At 40.5% G+C, this 17,707-nt stretch overlaps 1 protein-coding gene across 1 annotated transcript in view; it reads left to right on the top strand.

Moving 5' to 3' along the window:
* pik3cb (phosphatidylinositol-4,5-bisphosphate 3-kinase, catalytic subunit beta) overlaps positions 1-17,707 on the top strand; it is a 52,399-nt gene that overhangs the window by 24,977 nt on the left and 9,715 nt on the right. The window contains exons 4-18 of the mRNA XM_062385411.1: positions 1,079-1,307; positions 3,451-3,680; positions 6,322-6,501; positions 7,425-7,592; positions 11,157-11,246; positions 12,028-12,282; positions 12,404-12,500; positions 12,638-12,768; positions 13,151-13,201; positions 14,107-14,295; positions 14,645-14,766; positions 15,038-15,181; positions 15,333-15,432; positions 16,776-16,972; positions 17,422-17,531. Of these exons, the coding sequence (XP_062241395.1) occupies positions 1,079-1,307; positions 3,451-3,680; positions 6,322-6,501; positions 7,425-7,592; positions 11,157-11,246; positions 12,028-12,282; positions 12,404-12,500; positions 12,638-12,768; positions 13,151-13,201; positions 14,107-14,295; positions 14,645-14,766; positions 15,038-15,181; positions 15,333-15,432; positions 16,776-16,972; positions 17,422-17,531 (2,293 nt within the window). The remainder of the gene's footprint in view (positions 1-1,078; positions 1,308-3,450; positions 3,681-6,321; positions 6,502-7,424; positions 7,593-11,156; positions 11,247-12,027; positions 12,283-12,403; positions 12,501-12,637; positions 12,769-13,150; positions 13,202-14,106; positions 14,296-14,644; positions 14,767-15,037; positions 15,182-15,332; positions 15,433-16,775; positions 16,973-17,421; positions 17,532-17,707) is intronic.

Below are 17,707 nucleotides of genomic sequence, written 5' to 3'. Positions count from 1 at the left end.
TGTGAATATGATTTATTTCCCCTTTGTATCTTTTTGGCTTGTTAACTTGTCATGGCTTGTAAAAAAAAAAATGGAAATTGAATATGTATAAAAATTACACCATGACAATTATTTTATAAAATAATCAATTTCCAAGAAGATTATGCAATGAATGATTAAATCTTTTATGCATTTCTCATGTGGTTTGTGGAGAGAATTTTTGAACATAACATGAAATCATGAGTGCTCCTGGAGAAGAAGGTATTCGTTGTGAGGGTAACTGCATCCTGTTCCAGTTTATGCTACAGCACAGCTCCATAGCCTCAGACAACAACACGCGTGCAATTTGACACCCGACCCAGTGATCATGCTGTGGAGGCACAGACGCATGAATCATGCCAGGATTGGCTGCTGGACGTATTATTCACATCCTGATCGGCTAACCAAGAAGCTGTGTCATGTTGCTATGATTCATGTTTGACTGTGACCATTAAGCATACCGTTTTATTAATATATTGCATTATACTACTTGATTTTCTTGCTTGTTTAAAGTAGGGCAAGCAGATAAAACAATAACAGTAATTATTGCAATATAACTTTCATCAAAAGGAAAATAAGAAAAGTTTAAATATGTATTGATAACTTCACTCATGAGACCACTCATGTGTCTTCAAACTTAAAATGAATAATAATCTGACTTTTATAGAGATAAATATCAATATCAACTCATTTGAAACGTTTTGTTTTAATATAGTTTTTAGCAATATCTCCCAGACTGGGAAATCTACCTTCTTCGACATACGTCTGTCTGTGGAACGCATATCTCAAAGTATATCAACTCAGATCAGTTTCTAGGATAACTCCTAGACTTTGACTTTTTAAGCTTTATGAAATTACAGAGCTTTTAGTTGACAACATGGCTCTGAGGATTGTTGAAGATAGCTGTCATAGCATAGCTGACATGCCATGTATGAAAAAAATACAAGTTATGGAGTTATTCCTGGCTGCTCATTATAAGTAGAATTTATTTGATTTGGTCTAATGGAAACCTGAGGTTTTGTGGTACTGCAGTACTTAATTTCTTCTTTTGACTCTCCAGCTATTATGGAAACAGGCTCAGACGTTGCCGCTCTTCGCCGGCCTGGGCGAGATGGAGAGCCACATGTTCGAGTGTGTCAACCAGGCAGCTGTGCACGAGGAACTGGAGGACGAAACTCGCCGGCTATGCGATGTCCGCCCCTTCCTGCCGGTGCTCAAGCTGGTGACACGCAACTGCGGCCGAGCAGAGCGTCTGCTGGACTCCAAAATCGGCGTGCTCATTAGCAAAGGTGTGGCACCGTACTTCTAAGAATTTTTTTCCTTCATTTATAGGTTTGAGATCATCATGCAAGCTCTCACATACATTACTCCCTCTATGACTCAGTCATTTACAGTCCCTCTTTGACATTCCTAATAAAGAAAAGCACTCAAGAGTAGGTAAGTGGGAATGTAACTCCTTCCTGCGCACAACGATCCTTAAGCATCTCCTCCAGGACACTAAGTAGCTCTCCTACTCAGCATATTCACCCGAGCCATCAGACCTGAGGCCCGTCTGCAGCTGGCTTCAATCAGATGTCTGATGAACGAGCAGACATGTTTCTGACATGTCTTCCATCACTTGTCACCTTGAATTATCTCTGGTGAAGATTCTGCCTTTTCGAGGAGCAGAGAAGATCGATCATGACTCTGATGTGAATAAACGTGTTGAAGCTCAGACCCAATGATATTTATTCATGCAAGTGGAAAGAAAGAGTAACACAGTCAAGCTTATTAGTTAGACTCTAGTAGCCAATAGAGCTTCAACAATATGATTCATTGAGTAATCGATAGATTGATCAGTAATTTTCCCTGCTCTATTAAATAATTCATAATTCATAATTTTTGACATTCATTGAACATTTGCTGACTTCAGCTTCTCAAATGTGAAGATTTTAATGTTAATATGTATGCTTTTGAATTTCAATCAAATAAATATATATTCATTTAAATGATGTTGAACTTTCTACAGACAAAATTATTGGTTAATGGGTCAAAAATGATCATTCTGCTGAGTAATCAATAATGAAAATAATGTTTTGTTGTAGCCCTATCAGCGTATGTATATTTGAATGAAGTGTGGTCCATGCGCACTTTATAAATGTTTATTGTTTGTACACAAGCAGATACAAAAACAATTGTAAAGCACTATTTCCTCCTGTTCACTAACATCAAAGAAGTAAATAATTCACTTGTGTCATTGCAGTTATGTGATTGGCTTCTTGTGTTTCTGATTATACAGCAGATAATTTGCTTATTGGATGCGGGGGTGGAATATGTGTGATGCAACCGCCATGTTTGGAGTTACAAACTTTTCTTTTCAAGATTCACAAAGTGGCTTGTGTGTCTTGCAGCACATTGACAGAGCAGCAGTATCACTCTACAATGGAGGTGTTCACAATATTGAGCTATGGATTCACACACATTTTGGAAACATTCAGAGCACATAAAGCAATCTGTGCAGGAAATAGAGATGGGGCGGTGGTTGAAACCTCCTCTGACAGACATGCAGAATTCTGGAGGGGCTTTGGTCACAACAGACGTCTTCAGAGGAAGAAAGATAAAGAGGGAGCGAAGGGTCTTTGAGTTTAATAGAAAGCGACTCAGACGATATTGATATGCTCCCCTCTGGCTCCACTTTGGTCTGACGTGATCTTTAGAAAAGCTTTTGTCAGAGGAGAGTGGTGTTTCCAAAGGATCTCCACAAGCACGTCTGGATAGTCCCACACATACACACACACACATGCACCAACCTTGTGCCGTGCACAGTAACAAACTATTGCACAGTCACAAAGCCAATTGTTCCCCCGCCCCTTCAGAAACAGTTACAAAAAACAACTTGCACACTCACACAATGCTACTAATGTTGTCCAGAGCCCCACTTTGAAAGCTATGGGTCATATGAGTGTTAAATGGTTTTAAATGTCAACATATTGTTTTCGTTTCCAAGAGAGCATTGGGAAGCAACCCTCTGATAAAAGGAATCATACCTCTGGCATTTGGCACCAGTGTCAATATTAAGAGTCTCTACTTTAATCCAATGAGAGACTGCAAAATGTGAACCTTCAATACATTCATTACTGCGAGGCCTATATGTCTTATATCATGATTTGTAAGGGTTTAAACGTATTTTACGTCAATGTTAAAGCATGTGCAGTCTATATAGTATTTTCTTACTTGCAGTGCGTTTTGAGCTATACAAGCTTCATGAGTTCAAATAAAAAAAACACTGATTAATTGATTGTTTCCTAAGGCAGAATCACTGTTTTTTTTATATTCTCATAGAACATTATTAAAAAGCAAAGATATTGCTGTAATCTCATCTGTCCTCTTTAATTAAATACTGATATATTTTATGGAAGTTATGTAACGGTGACCTTAACTAACCTCTACTAGGTCTCCACGAACTCGACGCTATCAACGACCAGGAGGTGAAGGACTTTCGCAGTAAGATGTTCCGCTTGAGCGAGGAGAGGATGCAGCGAGTCCAGACCATGACGAGCACAGAGTGGCTGCAGGCCTGCTTCTCCCCACAGCTGGAGCCTGCGGCCGCGATGCCCGTCACCGATGGACTCAGTGACCGCTCAGCCGACCTGAAAGTCACTATCCACTTCTCTCAGTCTCAGGTGAGAGTCTGCGACACAAGTCTGAAAGATGATGACAACAGTTGCAGAGCGAGTGTATCTGTGTTAAGTGAAAGACATATCCCAGTAACAAAGTCATTAATGTAACAGACCAATGTGTCTGCAGCATTAGGTCGAGTAATTGAGTGGTCCCCATTTGACAACAGACGAGAAAGATGGAATTGCATATACCCTCTTTATTTTTGATTAAATTAACAAAAAAAAATTCTCTGCCGTTATCAAAGGAAGTTACCAAAATAATATCACAACAATGTTGTCTTTGTCCTGACTCTTCACAACCAAACCAGTAAGCAATCCTGTCCGCATGAAGCTTTATTAGTTTGTTTTATTTTGTACCATGTAATGTATTGAGAAGGTCATCTAAAAATACCTGTCTACTGCCTGTTTAGAGAACTATGACCAAACAAGTCTTATGGGGACGCAGGAGTACATAGTATTTCATACAGTTACATTTTTTATTAAAGCTTGTTGGTATTTTGGGTAGACTGATTTTTAGAGAGGTTGTGATACTGAAACCCTTGATTGGAAATGCCTCTTACACTTGCTACAATGCTGGAACTGAAAATGTCTACAAACAGATCTGATACCACGTCTTAAAAGTATATTAGCTTCATGCAGATAAAGAAATTCTATTTACTTTCCCCAGAAAACACTTTTAGCTACAAACCAGTATTGCCGTTGGTAAGAACCGTTTTGGAGCAGTGAAGAAGAAGCGATGTCTGGTAGTGTAGTGTTAGCCAGAGCTATCTAGAATGTCAACAATTTGGCAGCATTTCACACTGGAAAATCCCACAAGTATAACAACTATTGCAGCCAGTGTTGCCAGTTGCAACATCATAAGGCTTTTGAAGATGCATCACATGAAACAGCATGAGGAGTTCACCAAGGCAAGGGGAAGAGAGGATTTGTTTCTGTTCAGAGGTTCTATGGCATTCGGTCTCTGTATGTATTTGTTTTTCAAATAGTTTAACCCTAGTCAGGTCATACAACAATTAAAGCAGTCATTACTTCCATGCAGGGTTAGTAGCATGTAGCTGTTACAATACATGACCTTTTCGTTTTTTTAATGCGCTAGAGTCAATGGGACTTTTTTATCCACCAATATGCAAAGTCCAGTTATCAGGAAGGGAAAATGTTATATGAACGTCTATTGGACGAGTTGTGCATTTTGTTAATGTGTAAATATTACACATTCTTTCAACTGCATTTACAAATGTTTATACATTTAAATGATACGTACAAACTAATTAATTAAATATAGTCCTGTATTATGTTTGTTATGTTAAATCATTATTATAATTACTCTTATTATTAGGTATAACTGTTTAAAGTGCAATGCAGCCATGCTTGTAAGATAAGAAATCCATAGATCTGTACAACATCTGTGCATACGTGATGAGCTCTGTCTAACCATGTGACTGACTGCATCACTATAGCAAACGAAACCATCTTGTTAGAGTAACAGAAGGTGACCAGGTGACTCCATCAGGGCAGCACATTTCCATAGCTCATCAGCTTGGGCTGTTCTGCTGCTCACAGTTGGCAGATTCAAAGTCACATGACGGAGCCCGGACAGCTCATCATGTGACTAAAGCAAGTGGGTCAAAACCATCAGTGAAATTATGCCATTATCCCTGACACACAGACACAGACACACACACAGACACATCAGCATGAGAGCTCAAGGGACCGTAGCACTGATTAAAATGAACCTTTCTTCTTCTTGTACTCTGTACTCTCTGTCATCTTCTATTTGTTTCTTTGCTTGTTTGAGAGATGGTAGTATTTCATCATAAAACAGATAGTCATGTCCCTCCAGACTCTTGTATATCAGTTTTGATGAACATCATGGACACACAAACGCACACAGACAAGAGCGGGCCATCTGTGCCGCTGTGCTCAGGTGGACGTTGCCAGGAAGTCTTGTTTGAGAGGTCAGACACAATGAGGCTCATTACAGACAGGAAGCGTGGTGCTTTGGTTTATTGTTGTCAAGTGAATATGACAGGGTTTCAGTGTGAACCTTCTCACTGACATCATCAGGCCTAATCGGTGGGTTAACTCACTGCATTGCAATCTGAAAATAATTTCCCCCTCAGATCAGAGACATGTTGTAAAATGCTGGGTCTCTGTGTGGATAGCACAAAGTTATTGGTTCTGTAGTTCCAAAATATTGTAGCCATGACCTTTTTAGATGTTAATTATTAATGGATGACATTTGTATTAGACATGCGGGAAATTAGAATTCCCTCTCAGGTATCAGGTCAGTGCTGTGCTATAAATATCATAAAGCAGTCAGTATGTGTATGGCTTTCAGAACATTCGGCCTGGCTGTGGTTGTGAGTGAGGGAATCATATTTTACACATTTCACTCTGAACTTCATTCAGCCATGAATGTACACATATCCAAATGATTATATTTTTTACTCAGCCCTGTACGTTCTCTCATTTTTTCCCCGTCTGCTTTTGTGACATATATAAGTCATGATTTGACTAAACCACATATCTGTTAGTTATTATTTCAAAGGTTAGAGTCACATTGTAAACACAAAAATTGAAAAATAAAATAAGAATGTTACTTTACTCAATCTCACAGTCTCTGTTTTCCTTTCGTGTCTTGCAGGACTCAGCCAGCCTGAAGGTGCCATCATCCTGCACCACTACAGAGCTGATGGAGCTGGCAGTGAAGAAGTGGCTGACAACCCATGGCCCTGAGGAGGAGGCATGGAAGAGTCAGTATGTACTGAGGCTCAGCCAGTGTCAGGAGTTCCTCTGTGGAAACCACCCACTGATTCAGTACAAGGTCAGTGGCTACACAGAAGACTAGTGTCTTGTCAATTTTTTTCCCACAAATTGAAATATCTTTAAATACACATTTACATGCATCCAACATATTGTGAGGCTGATATGACCCTCTGCCGGACAACCTCCATCCGTCCAAGGTTAGATAAGTTGTGTGCTACATCAGGGTCTGACATCTCACTAATGTGGGCGTATGTGTGCCATCCACAGATGGCTTGAGGATTCACTGTCTCTTCTACATGCATGTTTAAAATAAAAACATGAATCTGTGAATTACTTTAATAGCTCAGTGTTGTATGCAAGATGTATGTTTATAAATGGCAGTGGCATGGCCACCCTGTACCTTGCACATGTTTAAATTAAAAACATGAATAAATGAACCCTTGTAATATTTGATAAGCTTAGTATTGATTGCACAATAACAGGCTAGCTACGTTTATACAAGGCACTAGGCCCAGTTTAATATAAAACACAATTTTATACTGTATATATATATATAGTAGGGGGTCCCTGCTCCATCTCTTGCCTAGTTGTGGGGTCCTTGGCCTGAAAAACGTTGAAGACCCCTGATCTAAATATATGGACAATTTAATGTAAGCATACAAAAATGTCTTTGTAACCAATGAGAGTTTTAACACCACCAAGGAGGTCATAGTTTCATCTGGATTTTTTGTTTTGTCTGTCTTTTATTTAGCAGCATTAAACAAAGACTACTAAATGGATAACAAAGAAACTTAGGATCATGTGGTGTGGGTCAGGGAAAATCCAGGACTTGTGTTCATTGTCTTTAACATAGCAAGATTGGGCCTAGTTGACATTTAAATCAGGCATTATTCGGGGATGAACAACATCCAGCTTTTTGCATTAGCACAGGCTAACAGATGCACTTGGCTAAAAAGCATGCCTGTCCTGTCTTGTTCGCAGTATATCCGCACGTGCATGCAGGCCAAGGAGTCGCCCCACCTCACCCTGGTCCACACCAGCACCATCAATGCCATGTTTGAAAAGGAAATCTCCACCATCGGAGCTGTGGTTTGCCGCAAGTCCTCCAACCCACCTTTACCACTACCTCCCAAGAGAAGGGTTCCCACGGTGAGTTCAGAAACATCTCATGTTGTTCTGAGATGATCGGGGATATACAAGTATGCAAGTCAACTGATGTGACATGTAACTAAATTGTTAATTCTCCTCACATACTATTTTTAGCCTGGTCTAATTATTGTTGGTCACTCATATATCTATCTCATGCCTGCAAATTTGATCAGGGATCACTCAATATCTGCAAGTGTTTACTGAGTTCTATTCTTGTGTAACCAATATAGTAAAAGCTCCACAGTTTGATACACCTGCCCTGAATGAGGCAGCTGTGGAGGTTTACCAAGTAAACATGTACATGGGGACCTGCCACCTGTCGTTTTATGAGGCAGTGTTCGGAAACCACCCCCTCACTGCTGCTGCCAGGTGCACGGTGAAAACACCCCTCGATGTGTGCGTCCACGTTTTAAATGTCAGGTGGACTTTCTTTGGCCTTCGTTAGCGACTCCCCTGCGGTTTTAATTGGCCAATGCAACGTACCATGGTCATGTGTGGTTTGGATAGTCTGAAAATATTACAGGTGGGAGCCATCATATGAAACCTATTACACTTGTAATTTGAAAAGTTATGACAAGTGTCATAACTTGGTCTTACTTACCCCACATTATGCTTGAAGTGTTTGTTGGTGAATAGTAAAATGAACCTTCAATTTTACCTCACTTCCAAATGTTTTGATTAAAACATATAAACTCACTGGACAATATGATGTATAGATGAACTAAATGTTAATTGTTTTTCATAATCTATGATGATTTAAGGATTTTGTAAAAAAAAATTACAAATCCACTCTTTTTCATTTTAAATTAGATTTAACCTTCCGTCCAATAGTAGTACCCATGGTTTCCTGAAAACAATTTAAATATTTTCTAGGTTGATACTAGTGATTTTTTATTATTAAGTAATCAGCTAATTATTTTCTTGATTAATCTTTCAGTTTGTCTTTGAAATTGTCCCTGGTTATGTCTTAATGTATCATGATTTTTCAAACCAATATTCCAAAACTTCTCTATTCCAGAAGACAAGAAATCATCAAAGACTGATGTTCATACTCAAAATATGAACAACGCTTCTGCACTTCCTCCTTCTATCCAGGAATTTAGTCAAAAAATGCTGGATATGAACGTTTCCAAGGTTACAAGGTCCCACCGATATAAGAGCTAAACCAATTGGAAGTCATTCTCAGCTGTCAATCATGACATTTCACCACATTTTTAGTAACTAATTAAACTACACTTAATGAAAAAATGACCACGAATCCATCATTTTTAGGATCATAGTTTCATAATGAACCAGACAATTTTACTCTTCTCCAAATAACAATATATCTTAAAATTAGTTCTTTAAGCATTTTGCGTGTCAATTTATTGTAGAGCTTTCTGTGCTATTTGCCTCATAGTCACTTGGTCTCGCCATCTCGCGCACTTGTGTTATTGTCCATAAAGTTACCATCCACATAGCGACGGTAAAACTGTATTTTACACTAATATGTAAACTGCAATAAAACCCACGATCCATTTGCGTTCAGAGCCAATGGGGTTGATCTGTACAGATCACGGCTCAACCGTGGTCCATTCCACCACTAAGAGATTTCTACGATGACAGAAAGATCTCTTTCAGAAAGATGGATTTGACATGTACCTAAATGTGTTCAGCATGTTCAACATGGATGAGGAAGGGTTTATCAACTTTTATTCAGCCAGCCACCAGGGGCGAATGAGATGTTTTGTCTTCACTTCCGGAGTACAGTTCATCTCGTCCATCTTTACATTCTCTGCTTACATTTAAGAAGATGGATTCTTGAATTACTATTTGTCGAAATTTTGTTTGGTGTTATTGCGTTTATATAAACGTCAGTGCAGAGGGAAGCAGTAAATGTGGGGGGAGAGGGTGAAGAGAGAGGCTACGTGTCTCTGCAGATTGAACCATGGATGTCGTGATCATGTGTTATATGTTGTACCCTGTAGGCAATAACAAAATGTCTGACAGTTTTAGTCTTTTCGACTGGAACCATAATCCAAACCATGTGCCCTGCAAACTCAAGGAGTCGTGTTTTCATCAACACAGAAATATCTCATTGCATGTTTTTCCTGTTTTCAACCCTCGTCTCCTCCTGGCGAGACAAATGTGACACTGTTTTTCCTCTGGTGAATATCGCTCATGTTTACAGCTCGCTCAAAATCAAATGGGTGTCGAACTGTAAATATGGAACAAGATCATGTTTCACCAATAACGGCATAATTTCAGTGGCTTCTCTGGTCTGACTTTTCTAATAGACCTGATTAGAAGATTTTAAAGTCAGGACAGAGCCTCACTGACATCCTCTGTTGGTTTCGTTCCAAGTTTGGTGTTTAGACACAGAGATGAAAGAGCCTCTGTTGTTAGATTCACTCCTTTATAAATATCACGAGGAAAACAGGACGACTAATTTGTTGTCCTTTTTTCAAGAAGCTCTCTAAACGTAGCTGATAGTGTATCTTCTTTTTCTTTGCAATTAAAATTTTATTGAATTTTAGGAGAACATAAATACACAAATACACTACAAAACAAGGAAGAAATGACAATACATGTACAAACAACTTGAAATAGAGGACTACATACAGTAGAAAAGGAAAAAAAATAAGAGTAGAAAGAGGGTTTTGTTTATTTTGTCTCGCGTTATTGCTTAGACATTTTTTAAAGTACTTGTAACTGAAAGTGTTATTTATGAATAAACCTGTCGAGTTGAGGAAGTGGAAAGAAGCAGACTGGTCAGAAAGTAAGAAGATTACTGTAAATGTTTAGTTGACTGTGACAGGAAGAAAGATTTATTTTTAACAAAGGAACCTGTTACTGGATGTTGTGTTGCAGGAATGCTGACTGATAGTTGCTCTAAAAAAAGCAAGAGAAGGAAAAAGAGGGAAGCAAGTGTTATTGTGATGGTACAGTACCTGAAGCTGTTGTGTTTGCGGACACAAAAATAGCATCATATCGAGAGTCAAATTACCCACACTCGCATGAGGGTTTAAACGCATCAGCGCACACACACACACATCCACCACTAGAGAGAGGTGGGAGAAGTGTGTTAGTTAGTCATGTTCATAGCCTCTAGACGTCATGTGATGCTGTTTGTCCTGCTGACTGCTGACGCTTGCAAATCCACTTGGCTTGACATCAGAATGACCCGCCTGACCTCCCCCACATTTGTGTGTGTGTGTGTGTGTGTGTGTGTGTGTGTGTGTGTGTGTGTGTGTGTGTGTGTGTGTGTGTGTGTGTGTGTGTGTGTGTGTGTGTGTGTGTGTGTGTGTGTGTGTGTGTGTGTGTGTGTGTGTGTGTGTGTGTGTGTGTGTGTGTGTGTGTGTGTGTGTGTGTGTATTTGTGAGGACTATTTGGAACCCACAACATACAGAGTAAGAACATTTTGGTTGGTCCTTCCTTCTAGCCCACGTTTAATGTGTCCTCACTAAGATAGATGTACAAACGTGTGTATAGAAGCAGCGTCTGTTTACATGCGTGTTACACTGCATTATGCTCTTACTGCTCACTCACTGCAAGTCTCTTTCTCCTCTCACTTTCTCTCTTCAGCAAGTACAGACGTGTGTGTGGGACGTGTCGAGCCCGTTTAAGATAGTCCTTGTGAATGCCTGTAAGGTGAACGCAGAGGAGACGGCCAAGGTAAACCCGCTCTGTCCACTTTCATGAAAGAGTCATTTATGTTCCTGTTAATGCAAGCACAGTTCCCACTGACGGTAATAACCCATGATGGCGTACATTGAGTTAGGCAGTGTAAAAACTGTTTCAAATTATAGCTATTTTAAGACATGAACTCTGGAGAATTTGATCAAAGAATTGTCCTGTATTTTGCCTCTCAGCCTACAGGAGATAGTCAGCGTCTTCTACGTGTATGACACTTCTATAATCCTGAGAAATTGGCATTCTTCCAGTTTTGCTACCATCGCTTACTAGAAACATCATCAATGCGCCCCTTCACTCACTGTGAATTTTCCTGCTGTATTCTCACATGAGCTCACTGACTTCTCAACATTTTACCAGGGGCTTGATCCAGAGCAGCTGACTCGGACATTTACTTCAGCCAAACAGACCCTCTGGAAAATTTGAGGAGATGTACAGACTTAAGGCTTAAGGCAGCTTATTAGTTTTATTACATGCTGCTGTGACTCAAAAACAATAGCTTAAAGGCATATTCCGAAATGTATGTGTGTGTGTAAATGACTGGTTTCTTGAATTGGTCCAGTAGCACCTCTGCTGGCTACAATGTAATCCTATGGTTCAACTGACACCCAAATGTATTTCTCAATAAACGCTTCTGTCTGAAAAAGCTGAAACAGGATAGTTTGTAAAAGAATATTCAATTTAATGCAAGATTATAAAAACAAGGATGCTATACCCTTGCTGCCCTTCCACACACACACACCTTCCCCTCCTCTTCACTCAGGTCCAGGTGAGGGCGGGGCTTTTCCACGGCACAGAGCTCCTGTGCAAGCCGGCGGTGAGCGGTGAGAGCAGCGGGCGCTCGGACCACATGTGGAAAGAAAGCACCCTGGAGTTTGAAATCTCCGTCTGCGATCTGCCCCGCATGACCCGCCTCTGCTTCGCCATCTATGCCGTCATGGACAAGGTCAAGAATAAGAAGTCCACCAAAAACCCTCACACTAACAAGTACCAGACCATCCGCAAGGCAGGGAAAGTGGTAAGTGACAGGCTCGCACTCCGACCGACAGTGTTTCCACAAATACATCATCTTCACAGGATCATTGATTCATGATATAGATATATATAATATCACTCTGTTCTCTCTCTCTGGCATCTAGCACTACCCTATAGCTTGGGTCAATACCATGGTGTTTGACTACAAAGGCCAACTGAAGACCGGAGATATCAACCTGCACTGCTGGTCTTCCTTTCCTGGTATAAACCCACCCACCCTTTATGTAATTTTATGTCCACAAATATTATAAAATCTAAATTAGTTTATCCAGTGATTTGCACCCTGCTGTAAAATCGCAACAAACAAGTGTGTGTCTGTTTGTTTTTGCCTTGCCCAGATGAACTTGAAGAAATGCTGAACCCCATTGGAACCATTCAGACCAATCCGTACACTGAGAACGCCACAGCACTGTTCATCCACTTCCCAGACTACTCGTCGCACCCTATTATCTTCCCTCCCTTCGACAAGGTCAGACAGCCGTCACTCACAGAGCTTGGTTCAGCTCATTCTCATAGACATATTTTTACTTGCGGTTAGACCAATGAAAAATCCCAGTAAGCTTGAATATTAAGACACGTGACCAAGTTACTGCTATGTGATTGTACAACACTGACCATAAACAAGTGGATGGGATGTTTGGGACTTGACTGCAGGTGACATTGCCATCATGGTGGCGTAGTGCTCCTCATAACAGTACTTAGTGATTATGATAAAGTGGTGGCTGTTTGCATGAGAGGATCAGGACCTCCTCTGCCTAATTAATGCACTGAAGCTGTCAGTGTTGTATCTGTGTGTGTGTTTGTACTGATACGGTGTTCCCCTTGCTTTTTCCTTTCTTTTTTTTTTACAGATACTGGAAAAAGCTGCAGAGATAGTCCGAGCAAGTGACTGTGCACCCATGGTGAGTGTAAGGGGATAAGCATGTGGGCGTGCCTGAAAGTCTTCATGCATTGAGAGCACATACAAGTGCAGACAGGGTGAAAACATGATGGCATATTTGTGACCGGTTGTCCTGGAACAAATAAGCCTGCACCATCATCAAACAGCCACTGCTCACACTGTGACGCGCTCATGCAAGTAAAGCCTCTCAAACAAACGCAGGGTGCTAGTTTCTTAAGAAACCCCGGTGTTGTGATTTTTGGCACGGTGTAGCAGCAAAAAACAAGTTCAGTACAAATCAAAACTGGAGGCTCTAATCAGGTTACTTGTATGTTTTCCTGTCTATCCGCCCCTCAACCTTTTAAAAAAACATACTCCTGGGTGTGTTGCAGCCTGTTATGTAATCCTGTTATGTAGCGGGCATGCCTGAACGCAGCACTTTTAATGTGAGGTGTATGTGGGAAACTAGGATTATCACTCACTTCAAGTTAGTCTAGGTGATTTGTTACTGTATGAACAGATTCACTCAGCTCTGCTAATGTTTTTCCTTTCTAAAGAAAGTTTGCATTTAAGGGCATGTGAGTTTGTTTTCATTTCATGTTTACTTCTAATCGATTCACATATGACTTGTTTTAAACAGAGACATCTCAGTGTCAGTCCTGTTGGTTAAAGACTTGTAGAATTTAATTCAAAAGTCATTTGATTAGAAATGTCAGGACACTTTGATACACTCCTGCCATCTTGTGGTTGCTCTCAGTCACTGCTGCTACTCATCTTTGTCTTACTCACCTTCCACATTTGGTTTCTTCTTCCAATTTATCTTCATCTACCCTCCTATCAACTCTTCTCTCCACCACATCTTTATAATCCTCTCCTTCTCAAACCCCACAACCAACCACTACTCCTCCCATCATCCCTCTGTCACAGAGTCGGGGGGGCAAGAAGTTCCACATAGAACTGAAGGAGATCATGGAGCGTGACCCGCTCTCCCAGCTGTGTGAGAACGAGAAGGATTTAATCTGGACACTACGCCATGACTGCCACGAGAATTTCCCTCAGTCGCTTCCCAAGCTGCTGCTCTCTGTCAAGTGGAGCAAACACGAGGACATGGCCCAGGTTAGCCAGTGTGTTCACTGTTTGTCCACCTAAGTGAAGTAAATTCATCTCTTTCCCACTCAAAGTATCTCATATTAAAAATATATCTTTAAATATAATAAATATTTGTAAACAGCCTGGAAATAATATTGCCTGTACCAGTTTTAGTTCTACAAATTTTATATTGTCACAACGTTTATTGTCGTTTTTTGCCAAATTAACATGAGGATTTTGTCTCCACTATTGAGAATAGGATGTTTATAAAGCATTTAAACATTTTATATTGATAGAAATTATTATTTAAATAAAACACCATACATTTTTTTATTATCGGCTTTAAAACTGAAGAATATCAAAATCTCTGTTTCAGCTGCAGGCACTTCTTCAGATTTGGCCCAAACTGAGTCCCAGGGACGCCCTGGAGCTTCTGGACTTTAACTACCCTGACCAGTATGTCAGAGAATATGCTGTGGGCTGTCTGCGTGATATGAGGTAAATATGTGCATCCTCCCGCACACAGATTTTATACAATACAGTGTTTTTCTTCCTCTCATATTCAAGCTCCTGCATTCAAATCGTGTGCTGCATATATCCATGAATGACTGTCAGTAGCGTGCTATGTGTTGTCTCTTCCTGAAGAGCACACAGGCACGTAATCCTTTACAATTTACCTAAAGACTTTGAAATAAAATAGAATGTTGAAGCTAGAGCGCTACCTTACACAATCAAACAGCTTCTCTGACCCTACTCTCTGTGCCCTCAGCGAGGAGGAGCTGTCACAGTACCTCCTGCAGTTGGTGCAGGTGTTGCGCTATGAGCCTTACTATGACTGCGCCCTCACCCATTTCCTGCTGCAGCGTGCACAGGGGAACCGCAAGATCGGACACTTCCTCTTCTGGCACCTGCGGTTTGTATAGACTCTGTGTGTGTTTGCGTGTGTGAGTGTGCGAACACGTTTGTGCATTGGAAAGTAAAAGATGTGACCTTCATCAACAGCAACAGCCGAGTCTTGAGAGGTTTAATTTCTGAGACTGTTGTCTCTCTGCTGCACTCTACAGGTCAGAGATCCACATGCCAGCTGTTTCAATCCAGTTTGCCCTCATCCTGGAAGCCTACTGCCGAGGCAGCATCCCTCACATTGAGGTTCTAAAGAAACAGGTATATCTCACACACACATTCTCTTTTAGATTTATTCACACATGATCTCACACATGTTTCTGTATCATATCTCATTCTTTATTTCAATAGCTCCGCCTCAGACGTTGACGAAACTTGTAGCCCTTACTGTGATGTCAGAATAACTGAGGTCTATTGTTATCTGTGTCAGGGCTTTATTTATGGTATTTTTAACCATTCGCAGGGACACCAACGCAACCCCATTGACCGTTAACCTTTAGTTTTGACGGTCACTACTCTGGACACTTCCTCCTATTTCCTCATCAGAGCAGTAATTCTCTCCATTTCCTGTTTTGAAGAGCCTGCACAGTGGGTTGGGATTGCAATGCTTATATAGCACGTTTAAGGAGAATGAACTCAATAATATGGTATAAACAGGGACAATTAATTACCACAAGTGATCTAGAAGGGCGTTGAGTAGAGTTCAAACCTCCACCAAAGCCCAGCTGTCCCCTTATGGAAAGCACATTTAACTTCACTAGATTGAAGCCAAACAAATTTCACACACTTATAACTATTAGTCCCTTAAACAAGATCCATAAATTATATTCGGGGAAATTAAATGAAATGTAAAAGCACCTTTCTTCCCTTGCCCATACCGCATCTTTCCAACAAGTTTCGTGCTAATCTGTCCAATAGTTTTTTGCATAATCTTGCTAACCAACAGAAAAACAAAATGAAAGCTTAAATTTATACTTTAATCAGAAATGAAAATGCACTAATTATGTGCTCACCACTATGCTGATTGGGGGCTGGGTGAAGTGTTTGAGTCCACAAAACACTTCTGCAGTTTCAGGGATAAACTGTTGCAGCCAAATCCAATACAATTGGAGAATTAATGAGATATCTTCAGAAGAAAATCAAAACAAAAAAAAAACATAACATGCCTCCATACTTTAAAATAAACTCTAAACGGCGTTTGTTTTAAGCATAAATGTCGGCTGCATTCAGGGGCCACCCTAAATGCTAATATTCCTTAGCTTAGCCACTTCTGGTGGACTTTTAGTCTTAAAACACGATGGAAATACCTTGTTTCAAATCGAATTTGAATGTCTGGGCTTGCAGACACTTTGATTATACCATAAAAGCAGTATGGAGGCAAGCTGTGTTAATATGTCTAAAGATGGGTCACTATGTCTCATGTCTTCAAACTTCTGGAGCTGCTACACTCCAGAAGTGTTTTGTGGACTCAAACACTTCACCCACCCCTCCATTGGCATAGGGGTGAGTGAATTTCCATTTCTGGTTGAACTATCACTTTAACCTCATTGGTGGAGGAAAATATTGTTCCAACCTTAACATGCTGCATCTTTTGACTCCACCAGGTGGAAGCCCTGAGTAAACTAAAGTCAGTCAATGAGCTGATAAAGCTGGGAACCACCAAAAATGCCCGGAGTAAGACCAAGGAGGCCATGTTGACCAAGGAGGCCATGATGACTTGTCTAAGGCAGAGTGGCTACTCAGAGACTCTGTCCGACCTGCACTCGCCTCTAAACCCCAGTGTCCTGCTGTCTGGCATTAAGTAAGACAACTCTGATGTTGCGGAGTATGAGAGTTACATGTCCTGACCACAGTAATGCAGATATTTTGCTGAACTTTGTCGATTTTGGCCATCATCATTTTAAGTCTCTGAATTTTTTTTACAAATACCTTACAAATTTCAGATTTTCAAAACAGGTTCTGTGTTTCTGCATCTACATGTTAAACAGAGCCTTTTGGGAATAATCTCATCACAGCTTACTTCTCTCATGTCCACTGTTGACGAAACAGATGCAGATATACCCATACTAAAAGACAATAGAAAAGCCTCCTAAATAATCTCACTTTTGTTAAATTGAGGTCATGTGGACAGAGATTTTTTTTTTAATGGAGGGAAAAAATCCATTTTAAGATTATCAGCGGTAGTGTGGACAAGCCCTTGTTCTCATGTATATGGCCTCATTCCCTGTCCCTATTTAACTCTTTCATCAGCGTGGAGAGGTGTCGGTACATGGACTCTAAGATGAAGCCGCTCTGGCTTGTTTACAACAACAAGCTGATGGGGGGAGACACCCTGGGAATCATCTTCAAGAACGGAGACGGTAGGGGGATCATAGAGGGGGGGACAGAGGAAGCTTTGGGAAGTAAGGTACAAAGAAGAAGTGGGAGGAGGAGGGCAAACTATACTGTGGGGTCATGATCTGAAATCACTTTCCATCTTCTGAGTAAATGTTTCCCTTTTAAAATTAACAACTTTTATATCACACTCACTTTCCTT

The sequence above is a fragment of the Platichthys flesus genome, chromosome 4 (assembly GCF_949316205.1).
Source record: "Platichthys flesus chromosome 4, fPlaFle2.1, whole genome shotgun sequence".
NCBI classification, from domain to species: domain Eukaryota; kingdom Metazoa; phylum Chordata; class Actinopteri; order Pleuronectiformes; family Pleuronectidae; genus Platichthys; species Platichthys flesus.
This window is presented reverse-complemented; position numbering and strand designations above follow the sequence as displayed.